Below are 15645 nucleotides of genomic sequence, written 5' to 3' on the forward strand. Positions count from 1 at the left end.
TTCCAAATCAAATAATACTTGCATGTATCCCTTGATCAATTGGCGAGGGGTGTACAATGAGGACCACCTATATAATTTATTCTCAAACTTATCCTTCAATGATCATGTTATACATGCCATGGTGAAATACTTTGATCTTTCCTCTCAAAGCCAAGTTGGGTCTTAACTATGTAGTTGAAATTTTGAATATCAGTAATACATTACACATACCTTCAATCATCTTAAGTACTTTAAATTTGAATATAGCAGTATATCAGAAACACTACATCCATTATTTTATAGGTGGAGTTTTGACTACAGAAATCTTCCTATTTATATTCCTTCTCCTGCTTTACTTTTATTTAGGGCTGGCAAAATATGATCCGATCCATCAATCCGATCTATGTTCGATCCGTCATAAATAGATTTGGATTTTAGCTAAACAAGTTTGGGTCATAAATGGATCGATCCATTTAACCCATTTAATAATTAGATCGGATTTGAGTTTTAGATATCTGATCTATTTAATTCATTTAATCTATTTAATATTCAGATTGGGTTGAGTCAGATAACTCATTTAACCTATTTAACTTATTTCTAATCCATTTAATCTGACCGATTTAATCTGTTTAACCTATTTAAGACCTGTTTAATCTGTTTAAAATCTATTTAACTTGTTTCTGATCCACTTAATCCAATCTATTTAACCTATTTAATCCGTTTAACCTGTTTAACTCGTTTAACCTAATTTGACCTATTTAATAAATGAATTAAATGGATCGAATCGAGGTACTTGTTTAATAAATAGATTTGATTCAGATTTAAATTTTTGACCCATTTAATAAATAGGTCAGATTTGGATTAACGATTTTCTGATCCGATCTGCATTGATCCAATCCATTTATGATTCGACTCGATCGATTGCCACTCCTATTTTTATTGTCATGGAAAAATGAATATTTCAATATCATGTGGGAAGAAAATGTCAAGAAAAAATTGAAAGCTAGAAGCTTTCATAGAGAAGTTTGGGCAACTGGCTCCCATGACCCAGCTCTTCCTTCAGTCACAAAATAGTTTAATATGGATATGGTCGCATATACAAAGGAAAGCTTGATAATGGACATCATTTGGTGGCAATGAAGGTCTTGAATAGTTCTAAAGGTAATGATAAGGAATTCCTCAGGCAAATTATCAGCATTGGTTGCACTTACCATGTCAACATTATGAGCTTACTAGCTAGGCTTTTGTTTGGAAGGCTCTGTAAGAATTCTTGTATATGAGTTCATGGGTAGTGGATCACTTGAAAAATTTATTTATACTAAGAAACAAACAATACCAAGTCTTAGATTGGAGAAACTATTGGACTTTGCATTGGGTATTGCAGGGAGCTTAGAGTATCCGCAGTATTGCTGCAACATTAGAATTCGACATTTCGATGTTAACATACTACTAGATGAAGATTTACATCCAAAAATATCTGATTTTAGACTAGCAAAATTATGCTGCTCGACGGAGAGCATCACATCTAAAGTGGAAACTAAAGGGACTGTAGGGTACACTACCCTTGTAACACCCAGCCTAATTGGGCCCAGAATCAGCCACAACCCAAACACAAAAAAAAAAGAGGAAAGAAATAGAGGAGAAGACTCCCGAAGGGAGTCTTCTTCCTCCGTTCACCGGCTCCCAATCGGAGTCAGAAAAGAGCCCCTTCCAACTCTATTTAAGGAGGAGATCCCTCCTCTCTCCCTTCCAGCAAAGATTCGAGATCCAGTCGGTGGCAATCATCGAAAAACCACCGTGGAGACCCGACCTGTGCTTGTCCAATTTTTCATCGAAAAGTCTCACCGACGTCAAAGGTGAGCCTCCTCCTCCATTCTCTCTTCTCTCCTTTCCTTTCAATGCCGGTGTGCACGCTCATCGATGATCAGAGTCACAAGATTTTGTTATGGAAGAAACCTCTATTTTGCCCATTTTTCTTCGATTTTTCAACACCGGTGGTCACCGCCGACCACCGATTTGGTCCCTCTGAGCTGTGGGATCATCGGCCCTTGTCGTCGGCCACCGCCATGCCGGCTGTGGCCCTTGGTCGGTCGAGAAAAGGGATTTGAGATCCCCTATTTCGGCCCAAGAGAGGGTCGTGGGAAGAAGGAAAAGAAAAAAAAGAAAAAGAAGAAGGAAAAGAAAAAAAAGGAAAAGAAAAGAAAAGAAAAAGAAAAATAAAAAGAGAAAGAGAAAAAAAAATAGAAAAAAAAAAGAAAAAGAGAATTTTCTCTCTCTCCTCTCTCTCCTTTCTCTTCCTCTTTCCTCTCTCCTCTCTCTACCTTCCCTCTCCAGTTTCTCTCTCTAGATTCTCTCTCTAGACATTTTTCTCTTTTTTTATAGATTTTATCTCTCTAGAGTCTTTCTCTCTCTTTGATTTCATCACACACCCTAGGATAAACTTGAGATGAAAATAAGATAATTTGAGATTGCTTTGAAATTCGTCCAGTAGATCTGATTTCAGTCCGATCCTATTCAAAATTTATAATATTTGATTTATATTAAGTCATCCTGATATGATCTTTGATGATCTCGATCATGATTGCCTCGTTTGAAGGATACAAAAATTTTTTCTCTCTACTTTCTCTCTCTACATTCTCTCTCTAAAATTTTTTCTCTCTTCATAGATTTTTTCTCTCTAGAAGTCTTATGGATCAGTGGAGGATTCAGATACTTAGATAAATCCTAATTTTGATTAATCCTAAGAGCGATCCTCAATTTGTGTTATTAGGATCGATTATCGGTAATTTCTCTATATGTGATTTTTATATTGATCAGAGTTATAAAGAGATGATTGTCTACATATGATATCGAGTGAAATATTTTATTAAAAAAATTCATAAATCAAAGAAGAACATTGATTTCTGTGTTTGGATCAGTCACCGGTAAAGGTAAGAATCCCTGTACATGATCACCATTATATATATGCTATTTTACTGTTGGTCTTGCATTATTGATTTTGCATCATTGAATTTGAGATCGATGAATTTATTATATCTGAGATATTATTATTTGATTTTGAGCATGAGTATGTTATGTCAATATATATGTATCAGAGATTGATGGCATGATTATATGGATATGACATATCTGAATTGATCATAATGCAAGACAGAATTGATTTGATGAAATCAACACATAATGATTAAATGAAAAGAAAGAGATATATGGTATGGACTAGCCTTGTCATGTGGAACAGCCGGCCAGGAGCTTATGCCTGGGATAGCCTGCCAGGAGCTTATACCTGGGACAGCCCCCACTGGCTTACAGGTAGATCAGTGGCCAGGAGCTCATGCCTGAGATAGCCCGCCAGAAGCTTATGCCTGGGACAGCCTCTCATGGGCTTTCGTATATAGGACAATCGGCCAGGAGCTCATCCTGGGACAGCCTTGAAAGGCTTTTTAAGTGGATTCGATTCGGATGATGATTGAGGTATAGACTTAGTTAGTCCAGAGCCAGAAAGAAAATATTAAAAATTATGTGATTATGAAAAGAGAAATAAAAGATAAGACATGAAATAATTATTGAATAAAAGTATTTCACCTGTTGACAGATGATGATGCATCTATTTTAACAAGACAGAAAATTTATAGATATTTGCATTATTCTAGACATTGAACATTGGATTTTATATTTTATTATTTATCTTTATTTTTAAATTATATTATTATATCAGTGTGATATGAGAATTCTTACTGGACTGTAAAGCTCACACCTCTTCATCTTTCTTTTTCTTCTCAGAGTTACAGGATGCTCATGATTGACTGTGGTATAGATTTAAGGGTGAGCAGATGGAAAATAGAGTGTCATAGTATCTGATCAGAGAATTGAAAAAAATTAAAATTATAATTATGTAAGATTTTATGAATTATTATTGAAATAAATTATTATGGATATTAAGGTTGTAACGATTTAATTTGGCCTTGCATATTCTTTAGGACTTGCTCTAAAGAGTGTGCAGCCATCATGTATCCGATCTGGATGTTGGGTTCGGGACATGATAAAATGGTATCAGAGCTTAGGTTATGATCATTGGGGATTATGATATACGTGATAGAATATGACAGAATAATATCAGAGCTTAGATTATGATCATTGGGGATTATGATATACGTGATAGGATATGACAGAATGGTATCAGAGCTTAGGTTATGATCATTAGAGATTACGATATAAATGATTAGGATGTGATAGAATAATATCAGAGCTTAAGTTTAAGATCCCCAGAGATTATGAAGATATATTAAAATTTTATGTAAGATCAATAGGATGTGACAGAGTGATATATGAGCTTAGAGCTTAGGTTATGTTCATTTGGAGACAATGATACAAGTGATTAGGATATGATAGAACAGTACTAGAGCTCAGGTTTAAGGTCATTAGGGATTGTCATATAAGTGATATCAAAACTTTGAGATTATAATCAATAGAGTATGATTGATAATATCAGAGTTTAAGATTATGATCATTAAAGGTATGATAGAATGATATTAGAGTTTAGGTTATGATCACTAAAAAATATGATTTAAGTGGTATTTGAGTTTAAAGTTATAATTATTCAGAATTATAATTTTAGTGATATCTGAACTTAGGTTATGATCATGAGGAACATGATAGATATAAAAGAGAAGATTCAATATTTAGATTTCGAATCAATAAATATTAAGATAAAATTTATGCATAAGTGACATATGATATCTATAATAGAATTGATGAGTTATATCTTGGATTTCAATTAGTAGAATGGCCTGAATATAAGAAGAGTTGACCCTAAAAAGAAGTGGGAGGTATTGATATGTTATGTTGAGTATACTCGATGATTTTGGAATGTTAAACTTATATGGAAGAAAATCATAATAACTTTTTCGATTTTGATATTAATTATCTGAGCATTACGAATTTTAAATTTATCAGAAGGAAGTTAGGATATGGTCTAAGAAAAAATTTCATCATATGAGAGAGAAATATTTTTGAGCATTGAACCTATAAGAGGATCATATATGAAACTCAATCTTAGATAAAAAAATATATTTGAATTTTATTATGAGAATATGAGATACACATCTTGGTGAAATCTTTAGTTACTCAAAATATCATATTCTGAATATGATTTCTCGATCTTTCAAATTGTATTGAATTTCAAGACAAAAGTTTGCTTTTCTAAATGGATCAAAAGTATTTTGATATTGTTGTTAAATTAAAGAAGAAAATTTATTTTGGCAGAGTATGATATACAGATTATGATGAAATATTTAATAATTTATATTATGATCTTTGGATTAGATTTTTTTTAATTTTTTTTGTGATTGTTGAAGATGGTGAAGTGTATTAATTATTCAAGTCAAAGTTTAAATTTTTTTTAAAATTGAACTAAGACATCTTGTTAGTATTAAATTTTGAATGACTTATACAAGGGACAAGATTTTATATGGATTTATTGATTAATATTAAGGGTTGTGATGAAGAGAGCTCTACAAAAAATTATCAAGTTGATTCTACTTACAAGGATGTTGGCTTGAGTTCTTCTAGTTTGTCAAGTTAGAATTAATTTTTTTAAAAAGAAAGATTGATTTAAAAATTATCTAAATGATTGTAAGGTAAATCTAAGGTTAACTCCAATTGATTCTAGACATGTTGGATTCTTGAAGAGTGATGAAGCTTATACAATGATTTCAAACATAGGAAGTGGATCAAGATTTAATTTTTATATGCTATACCCAAAGGTAGTAAAGATAAAGAAACTTAAAATTTTGTCCTAAGTCTTATATGAAATTTGAAGGTTGGATCTATCCTGAATTGATCTAACATATAAGGATATTTTTATCTTTGATAGACTTATATAATTTGATAAATTAAGATTAGAGTACGCAGCAAAAGCATGGTGATTTAAATCAATTAGAAATATTAATTCTTTAATTCAAAAGATATTATAGAATACATTAGTTACAAATAAGAAAAAAAATTTTTGATAATGAAAGGATGCTATAGATCTTGATCTAATCTGATCATAGTCGGATAATTTTTGTCAGTAGGTTATTTTATTGTAGATAATTTTAAGAAGAACCCTAAACATCTCAAGTTATAGCTTGATAGTTCTGTTATTAGTTCAAACTTAGAATGTCTTGACATAGATCTCATATTTTTTTTTAAAATTTAATATTGTTACTCGAACTGATATAGAAGATTGAGATTTTCTTAAGATGAGGGTTTACATATAAAATTTGTTGGAAGATCAAGAGAAGAAAGAAATCGATGATTGTGAAGAGTGCCCAATGTTTGGCCTTTATTTATTTTTCTATCATAGGCAGTCTGAGATAATTATAAATTTCGAGTGGAATGTATTAGATAAATAATGGTGGTATATTAATACAAGTCTAAAATATTACGGTTCTTCAAAAAAAGTTGAGAAATCGATAAGAAGGGATAAGTTTGAGATTTTAAATAATTTTGTTATAACAAGATCATGAGAAATAAATAATATATAAGACATTATCATAAGCTTGAGAATGACATGAAGAATGAATACTTTGAAATATGTATCTCAAATGACAAAACTTAATTTCAAGGACAAAATTATTTGAAGGGGGAGAGAATGTAACACCCGACCCAATTGGGCCCAGAATTAGCCACAGCCCAAACACAAAAAAAAAAGAGGAAAGAAACAGAGGAGAAGACTTTCGAAGAGAATCTTCTTCCTCCGTTCACTGGCTCCCAATCGGAGTCAGAAAAGAGCTCCTTCCAACTCTATTTAAGGAGGAGATCTCTCCTCTCTCCCTTCCACCAAAGACCCGAGATCCAGTCGGTGGCAATCGTCAGAAAACCATCATGGAGACCCGACCTGTACCCATCCAATTTCTCGTTAGAAAGTCTCACCGGTGTCGAAGGTGAGCCTCCTCCTCCTTCCTCTCTTCTCTCCTTTCCTTCCCGTGTCGGTGTGCACGCTCGTCGGGGACCGGAGTCGTCGGATTTTGTTGCGGAAGAAACCTCTATTTTGCCCATTTTCTTCGATTTTTCGACGTCGGTGGTCACCGCCGACCATCGGTTTGGTCCCTCCGAGCTGTGGGATCGTCGGCCCTTGTCGCCGTTCACCGCCATGCCGGCTGTAGCCCTTGGTCGGTCAAGCAAAGGAGAGGATTTGAGATCCCCTATTTCGGCCCAAGAGAGGGCCGTGGGAAGAAGGAAAAGAAAAAAAAGAAAAAGAAGGAAAAAAAAAGGAAAAGAAAAGAAAAGAAAAAGAAAAAGAGAAAGAGAAAAAGAAAAATAGAAAAAAAAAGAAAGAGAGAATTTTCTCTCTCCTCACTCTTCCTCTTTCCTCTCTCCTCTCTCTACCTTCTCTCTCCAGTTTCTCTCTCCAGATTCTCTCTCTAGATCTTTTTCTCTTTTTTTATGGATTTTATCTCTCTAGAGTCTTTCTCTCTCTTTGATTTCATCACAGATCCTAGGATAAACTTGAGATAAAAATAAGATAATTTGAGATTGCTTCGAAATTCGTGCAGTAGATCTGATTCCAGCCCGATCCTATTCAAAATTTATAATATTTGATTTATATTAAGTCACCTTGATATAATCTTTGATGATCTCGATCATGATTACCTCATCTGAAGGATACAAAAATTTTTTCTTTACTTTTTCTCTCTATATTCTCTCTCTAGAATTTTTTCTCTCTTCATGAATTTTTTCTCTCTAGAAGTCTTATGGATCAGTGGAGTATCCAGATACTTAGATAAATTTTAATTTTGATTAATCTTAAGAGAGGTCCTCGATTTGTGTTATTAGGGTCGATTATCGGTAATTTCTCTATATGTGATTTTTATATTGATCAGGGTCATGAAGAGATGATTGTCTACATATGATATCGAGTGGAATATTTTGTTAAAGAAATTCATAAATCAAAGAAGAATATTGATTTCTGTATTTGGATCAGTCACCGATAAAGGTAAGAATCTCTGTACATGATCACCATTATATATATGCTATTTTACTGTTGGTCTTGCATTATTGATTTTGCATCGTCGGATTTGAGATCGATAAATTTATTATATCTGAGATATTTTTATTTGATTTTGAGCATGAGTATGTTATGTCAATATATATGTATTAGAGATTGATGGCTTGATTATATGGATATAACATATCTGAATTGATCATAATGCAAGACAGAATTGATTTGATGAAATCAACACATAATGATTAAATGAAAAGAAAGAGATATATGGTATGGACTAGTCTTGTCATGTGGAACAGCCGGCCAGGAGCTTATGTCTGGGATAGCCCGACAGGAGCTTATACCTGGGACAGCCCCCACTGGCTTACAAGTGGATCAACCGGTTAGGAGCTCATGCCTGGGACAGCCCGCCAGGAGCTTATGCCTGGGACAGCCTCTCACGGGCTTTCGTACGTGGGACAGTCGGTCAGGAGCTCATCCTGGGACAGCCTTGAAAGACTTTTTAAGTGGATTCGATCCGGATGATGACTGAGGTATAGACTTGGTTAGTCCAGAGCCAGAAAGAAAATGTTAAAAATCCTGTGATTATGAAAAGAGAAATGAAAGATAATACATGAAATAATTATTGAATAAAAATGTTTCACCTGTTAACATATGATGATGCATCTATTTTAACAAGACAGAAAATTTATGGATATTTGCATTATTCTGGATATTGAACATCGGATTTTATATTTTATTGTTTATCTTTATTTTTAGATTATATTATTATATCAGTGTGATATGGAAATTCTTATTGGGCTGTAAAGCTCACACCTCTTCATCTTTCTTTTTCTTCTCAGAGTTACAGGATGCTCATGATTGGCTGTGGTATGGATTTACGGGTGAGCAGATGGATAAATAGAGCGTCATAGTATCTGATCAGAGAATTAAAAAAAAATTAAATTATAATTATGCAAGATTTTATGAATTATTATTGAAATAAATTATTATGGACGTTAAGGTTGTAACGATTTAATTTGGCCTTGCATATTCTTTAGAGCTTGCTCTAAAGAGTGTGCGGTCATCACGTATCCGATCCGGGTGTTGGGTTCGGGGTATGACAGCCCATGCATGAAGTCCTTTGAAGAATTCTAGAGGGGTCTATGACAAACCCAGTGTTTATAGCTATGGGATGGTAGTGCTTGAAATGGTTGGGGGAAGAGAGAACGTACAAGTTCAAGTAGACATCACCAACGATTCTACTTTCCACATTGGACTAACAAGCATCTCAACTTGGATGGAAATTTTAAAACTTTCAGGGCCATGATCAAAGTGAATGAAGAGAACACAAGAAGGATCGATAATTCTAGTTGGTTTGTAATGCATCCAGACTAAGCCAACAGTTCCAACCTCAATGATAAAAATGGTTGAACTTGTACTTGAAATCAAGATTAAGCTTGTATTCATGGTTGAACAAAGCTTCATCTATTATCAGGTTGCTTTTAGCTCAACTTGGATAATCAACCTGATCAAATATGTCTTTCTAAAGCTAGATTTAAATATAAGCTTGAATTAAGTTTGAAATAAAGGTAAAAATTATTTATTTATGCAAAAATTTCGTTTATATAAAAAATTATGTAATAAGAAAGAGTAATTTCAAAACCTTATAACAGAAAGAGTAATTTCAATTATATATATAGAATACAATACACGTACACCAAGCAAATGAACACCTCTAAACCAGTGGGTGTGCATATTGATCAATTAAATAGACACTTATTTAACCGCAAACCAAATAATCACTTAACAGAAGCAAATGATCTCATGATGAACCACACGTACGTGCTGACACCTGCACAACACCGTTTGCAGCCTTCTTCATTAGTTGTTATCCATCCAGAATTGAGCCTGGAGATACTTGATGGTGTCCTGGCCCACTTGGAAGGCCTTGGCCAAAACTGCATCAGAGATGGGCGGGTTTGATCCAAAGACTGTATTGGCTATAGTGATCACACCGGGGTTCTGGCTGCTTAGGGCTGCAATGGCCACGGCAGGTGTCGAACCATGGTTGAATTGGAAATGGATTAAACCTTCAGGAAACACAAAGACATCACCCTTCTCGAGCATCTTAGTGAAGAGAAGGTTGCCGTTGTTGATGTTGGATGTGACAAAGCCAACATAGAGCGTGCCTTCCAACACGGTCAGGATCTCGGTGGCCCGTGGGTGGGTGTGCGGTGGGTTGAGACCATAAGGTGCATAGTCTATTCGAGCCAAGGAGATGCCGAGGGTGTTGAGGCCTGCAATTTGGTTCACATTCACCTGTGTCACCTTAGACCCGAGCTGGTTCGACGTGTTGCCAGGCATGTCAAGGCCGGAGAAGAAGAAGTCGTCCGCTGTCACGTGCATTGGTGGCTTGCACACAAAACCATTCACAAGGACTGCATCCAAAGGAAGACGTACGCTAAGCAACAAGGATAACTTGTAAACCAGTAAAAGATAAAGAGTGAAAGAGTAATTAATCACTAGGTGACTTGAGGTCGGCAACGCAGAAGTCTTGAAGTTGGCTGGGATCGGAGGCCATCACATGAGAGGAGGCCCAGGCAAGGAGAGAAAAGAAGAGAATATGGCAAGCCATTTCTTTCCTCTACGCGTGCAAATTAAATTGCTAATGGAAATGAGGGAATTTGGTGGGATAAGAAGGCCTGGAGAAGATTGGTACATATATAGGGGAGATGGAACCCTGCGCTCTCCAGAAGGCATTTGAACTACTTATTCTTTAATTAGTAACACTGTAGAAGAGTCTATGAGGTTAGGTATGAAGTTTTCGAACAAACTACTTGCCTCCATGCCATGAACGCAGTCTATTGTGTATGCATTCATACATATTGATACAGTCTTGGGTTTAGAGCACGTGGCAAAAAAAAATATATGAACAGTATTGTTTACTTAGTAAAATGAATGCGCAGAGCCACGCGGCCTTTCTTTTAAAATGCGCATTGACGGGCAGCTAGGAATTTTTAATGATTCATTTCTGTTTTCAGACATAAAGGGAAAAATTCCGGAGTTCTCAAATATAGCACTTGGAGCAAAGATCCAACAATTAGGAAAGAAGTGAATATTAATTTCACCAAAATTATAATGAAAAAGTTAAGAAGAACAAAAAATATATAGAGAGAGAGAGATAGAGAGAGGGGTGACTTTATGTAAGAGGTGAGAAAACATAATAATAATTTTTGGATCCACGTCAATGGTTCGCATATATTTATATTATTTTACATGCTATAAAAGCATAAATGATCTCTATCAAAATATATTTCATAGCATTAGATTTTCTTAATCTCCCTGAGACCATGACATTTTGTATGTACATCAATCACCATGGATATCTTTTTGTCTTGCTCCATCTGTCTGCATATCAAACCCATGAAACACGAGTCAGATGCACCTTTAATGGAATTTGTGGTACTTTTCTATTTAGAATTAGGAAAAATTATCCATAGGTCCCTAGATTGATCCGAAATTACTTTCAAGTCCCTGAACTTTTCAAATTTTACAAAAATCTTTGAACCGCTAAGGAGTTATTTCTAGATCCCTGCTGTCCCCACAAATTGGTTACACGGGTCCATGTTCAGGTTACACAGATTTATGTTCAAATTATATAAGTTTATATTCAAGTTATGTAGGTTATGCAGATAAATATGCATAAAATGTGTCTAGGTGAAAAGAAAGAAAAGCATGGTAGCTTAAGATAGCACATGATGGGTGGAAAGGAAAAAAGAAAACAAACATATAACGGCATGATTTTTCCTTCATTTTTTAGAGATTTTAAAAATCTATCTATCTAGAAAATGAAAACTTAGCTCAAAATCCAATTACAAAAAGGCACTCAATAATAATTAAAAAAAGTCTAGCCATAAAGATGTGACACCCCGGCCCAAATTGGGTCCAGATTCAGCCACGGCCCACAAAAAAAAAAAAAAAAGAAAAAGAAAAAGAGAAAGAGAAAAATAAAAATAAAATAAAATAAGAAGAAGAAGAAGAGAGAAAAATTTTCTCTCTCTCCTCTCTCTACCTTCTCTCTCCAATTTCTCTCTCTAGATTCTCTCTCTATTTTCTTTCTCTAGATCTTTCTCTCTTTTTGTGAATTTTATCTCTCTAGAAACTTTCTCTACTCTCTCTCTGATTACATCACAGATCCTAGGATAAATTTGAAATAAAAATATGATGATTTGAGATTGCTTCAAAATTCGTGCGGTAGATCTGATCCCAGCCGATCCTATTTGAAATTGTAACACTTGATTCATATTAAGTCATCCTGATAGGACCTCTGATGGTCTCGACCATGATTGCCTCATCTGAAGGATACGAAGATTTCTCTCTCCATTTTTTCTCTCTATTTTCTCTCTCTAGAATTTTCTCTCTATTCATGGATTTTTTTTCTCTCTAGAAGTCTTATGGATCAGTGGAGGATCCAGACACTTAGACAAATCCTAATTTTGATTAATCCTGAGAGAGATACTAGATTCGTGTTATTAGGATTGATTATCGGATAATTTTCTCCATATATGATTTTTATATTTGATTAGGGTTATGAAGAGATGATTGTCAGCATATGATATCGAGTAGAATATTTTATTAAAAAAATTCATAAATAAAAAAAAAATATTGATTTCTGTGCTTGGATCAGTCACCAATAAAGGTAAGAATCCCTATACATGATCATCATTATGTATGTTATTTTACCATTGATTTTATCTCATTGATTTTGCATCGTTGGATTTGAGATCGATGAATTTGTTATATCTGAGACATTGTTATTTATTTATGTGATTTTGAGCATGAGTGTGCTATATCAATACAAATGTATCAGCGATTGATGGCATGATTATGTGTATGACATATTTATTACACTGCAAAAGATGAATTGATTAATGAAGTTAAATATCATAATTTCATGAAAATGAAAAGAAAGAGAAATATGGTTTGGACTGGTCTTGTTATGTGGAATAGCTTGCCAGGAGTTTATGCCTGGGACAGCCCCCACAGGCTTATATGTGGAAGAATATGATCCGAGAAAGGTCATGAAGAATTTGATCCGAGAAAGATCATGAATAATTTAATCCGAGAAAGATCATGGCCACTTTGATCTGAGAAAGATCATGAATATTTCGATCCAAGAAAGATCACAGAAATCGATCCGAATAAAAGATCGTCGCATGATCCTGGTAGTCCAAAGCCAAAGTCAAAGCCAAAGCCAAAAAGAAAGGATTAAAGATGATGTGATAATAGAAGAAAATAGAAAGATAAGACATGAAACAATCGTTGAATAAAATTGTTTCACTTATTTAACATATGATGATGCATCTCTTTTGATAAAACAGATAATCTATAAATGTTTGCAGTATTCTGGACAGTGAACATCGACTTTTATGTGTTATTGCCTATCATTATTTTTAGATTATATTATTATATTGGTGTGATATGAAAATTCTTACTGGGCTGTAAAGCCCACACCCCTTCATTTTCTTTTTCTTCTCAGAGTTACAAGATGTCCATGGTTGGCTATGGTATGGATTTATGAGTGAGCGGATGCATAGATAGAATACCGTTGATACCTGATCAGAGGATTGAAGGAATGTTAATTGTAATTATGCAAAATTTTATGAATTATTGTTGAAATAATTTATTATGGTTGATAAGGTTGTAATGATTTAATTTGGCCTTGCATATTCTTTAGGGCTTGCTCTAAGGAGTGTGCGGCTATCACGTATCCGACCTGGGTGTTGGGTTCAGAGCGTGACAGAATGGTATCAGAGCCAGGTTATGATCATTGGAGATTACGATATAAATGATTAGGATGTGATAGAATAATATCAAAGCTTAGGTTTAAGATCACTAGAGATTATGAAGAGATATTAAAACTTTATGTAAGATCAGTAGGATGTGACAGAGTGGCATCTGAGCTTAGAACTTAGGTTACGTTCATTTGGAGACAATGATACAAGTGATTAGGATATGACAGAACAGTACTAGAGCCCAAGTTTAAGGTCACTAGGGATTGTCATATAAATGATATCAAAACTTGAGATTATAATCGATAGAGTATGATAGATAATATCAGAGTTTAAGGTTATAATCATTAAGGATGTAATAGAATGATATTAGAGTTTAGGTTATGATCACTAGAAAATATGATTTAAGTGATATTTGAATTTAAGGTTATAATTATTCAGAATTATAATTCTAGTGATATCTGAATTTAGGTTATGATCATGAGAAACATGATAGATATAAAAGAGAAGATTCAATATTTAGATTTCGAATCAATAGATATTAAGATAAAATTTATGCATAAGTGGCATATGTTATCTATAATAAAATTGATGAGTTATATCTTGAATTTCAATTAGTAGGGTTGCCTGAATACAAGAAGAGTTGACCTTGGAATGAAGTGGGAGGTATTGATATGTAATGTTGAGTATACTCGATGATTTTGGAATGCTAAACCTATATGGAAGGAAATTATGATAACTTTTCTGATTTTGATGTTAATTATTTGAGCGTTATAAATTTTTGGACTTATCAAAAGAAAATTAATTAGGGTATTGTCTAAGAAGAAATTTCATCATATGAGAGAGAAATATTTTTGAGCATTGAACCTATAAGAGGATCATATATGAAATTCAATCTTAGATGAAAAATATACTTGAATTTTATTATGAGAATATGAGATAAAAAAAATATTTTGGTGAAATCTTTGGTTACTCAAAATATCATATTCTGAATATGATTCCTTGATCTTTCAAGTTGTATTGAATTTCAAGTCAAAAAGCTTACCTTTCTGAGTGGTCAAAAGTATTTTGATATTGTTGTTAAATTAAAGAAGAAAAATTATTTTGTCAGAGTATGATATATAGGTTATGATAAAATCTTTAATAATTCGTATTACTATCTTTGGATTACATTTTAATGTTTCTTGTGATTGTTGAAGATGGTGAAGTGTATTAATTATTCCAGTCAAAGTTTGAATTTTTAAATTAAATTAAGACATCTTGTTAGTGTTAAATTTTGAATGACTTATACAAGAGACAAGATTTTGTATGGATTTATTGATTAATATTAAGAATTGTGATAAAGGGAGCTCTATAAGAAATAATCAAGTTAATTCTATTTATAAAGATGTTGGCTTGAGTTCTTCTAATTTGTCAAGTTAAAATTAATTCTTTTAAAAAAGAAGATTGATTTAGAAATTATCTAAATGATTGTAAGGTAAATCTAAGGTTAACTCCAATTGATTTTAGACATGTTGGATTCTTGAAGAGTGATGAAACTTATGCAATGATTTCAAACATAGGAAGTGGATCAAGATTTAATTTTTATATGCTATACCCAAAGGTAGTAAAGATAAAGAAACTTAAAATTTTGCCCTAAGTCTTATATGAAATTTGAAGGTTGGATCTATCCTGGATTGATCTAACATATAAGGATATTTTTATCTTTGATAGACTTATATAATTTGATAAATTAAGATCAGAGTGCGCAGCAAAAGCGTGTTGGATTAAATTGATTAGAAATATTAATCTTTTAAATCAAAAGATATTATGATGGAATACATTAGTTGCAAATAAGGAAGGATTTTATTGATAATGAAAGGATGCTATAAATTTTGATCTAATTTGATCATAGCCGGATAATTTTTG

General features: G+C 33.5%; 1 protein-coding gene across 1 annotated transcript; it reads right to left on the reverse strand.

Moving 5' to 3' along the window:
• Nucleotides 1–9617: 9617 nt before the first annotated feature.
• LOC140852022 (putative germin-like protein 2-1) lies at nt 9618–10625 on the reverse strand. Its single transcript, XM_073244670.1, has 2 exons — nt 10469–10625; nt 9618–10383 (listed from the first exon to the last, which is right to left on the reverse strand). Exons 1-2 carry the CDS (start codon nt 10578–10580, stop codon nt 9827–9829), a joined length of 669 nt encoding a protein of 222 aa, XP_073100771.1. The 5' UTR covers nt 10581–10625; the 3' UTR covers nt 9618–9826.
• Nucleotides 10626–15645: the final 5020 nt, after the last annotated feature.

This window comes from Elaeis guineensis, chromosome 10 (assembly GCF_000442705.2).
Source record: "Elaeis guineensis isolate ETL-2024a chromosome 10, EG11, whole genome shotgun sequence".
In the NCBI taxonomy this organism is placed as follows: Eukaryota; Viridiplantae; Streptophyta; class Magnoliopsida; order Arecales; family Arecaceae; genus Elaeis; species Elaeis guineensis.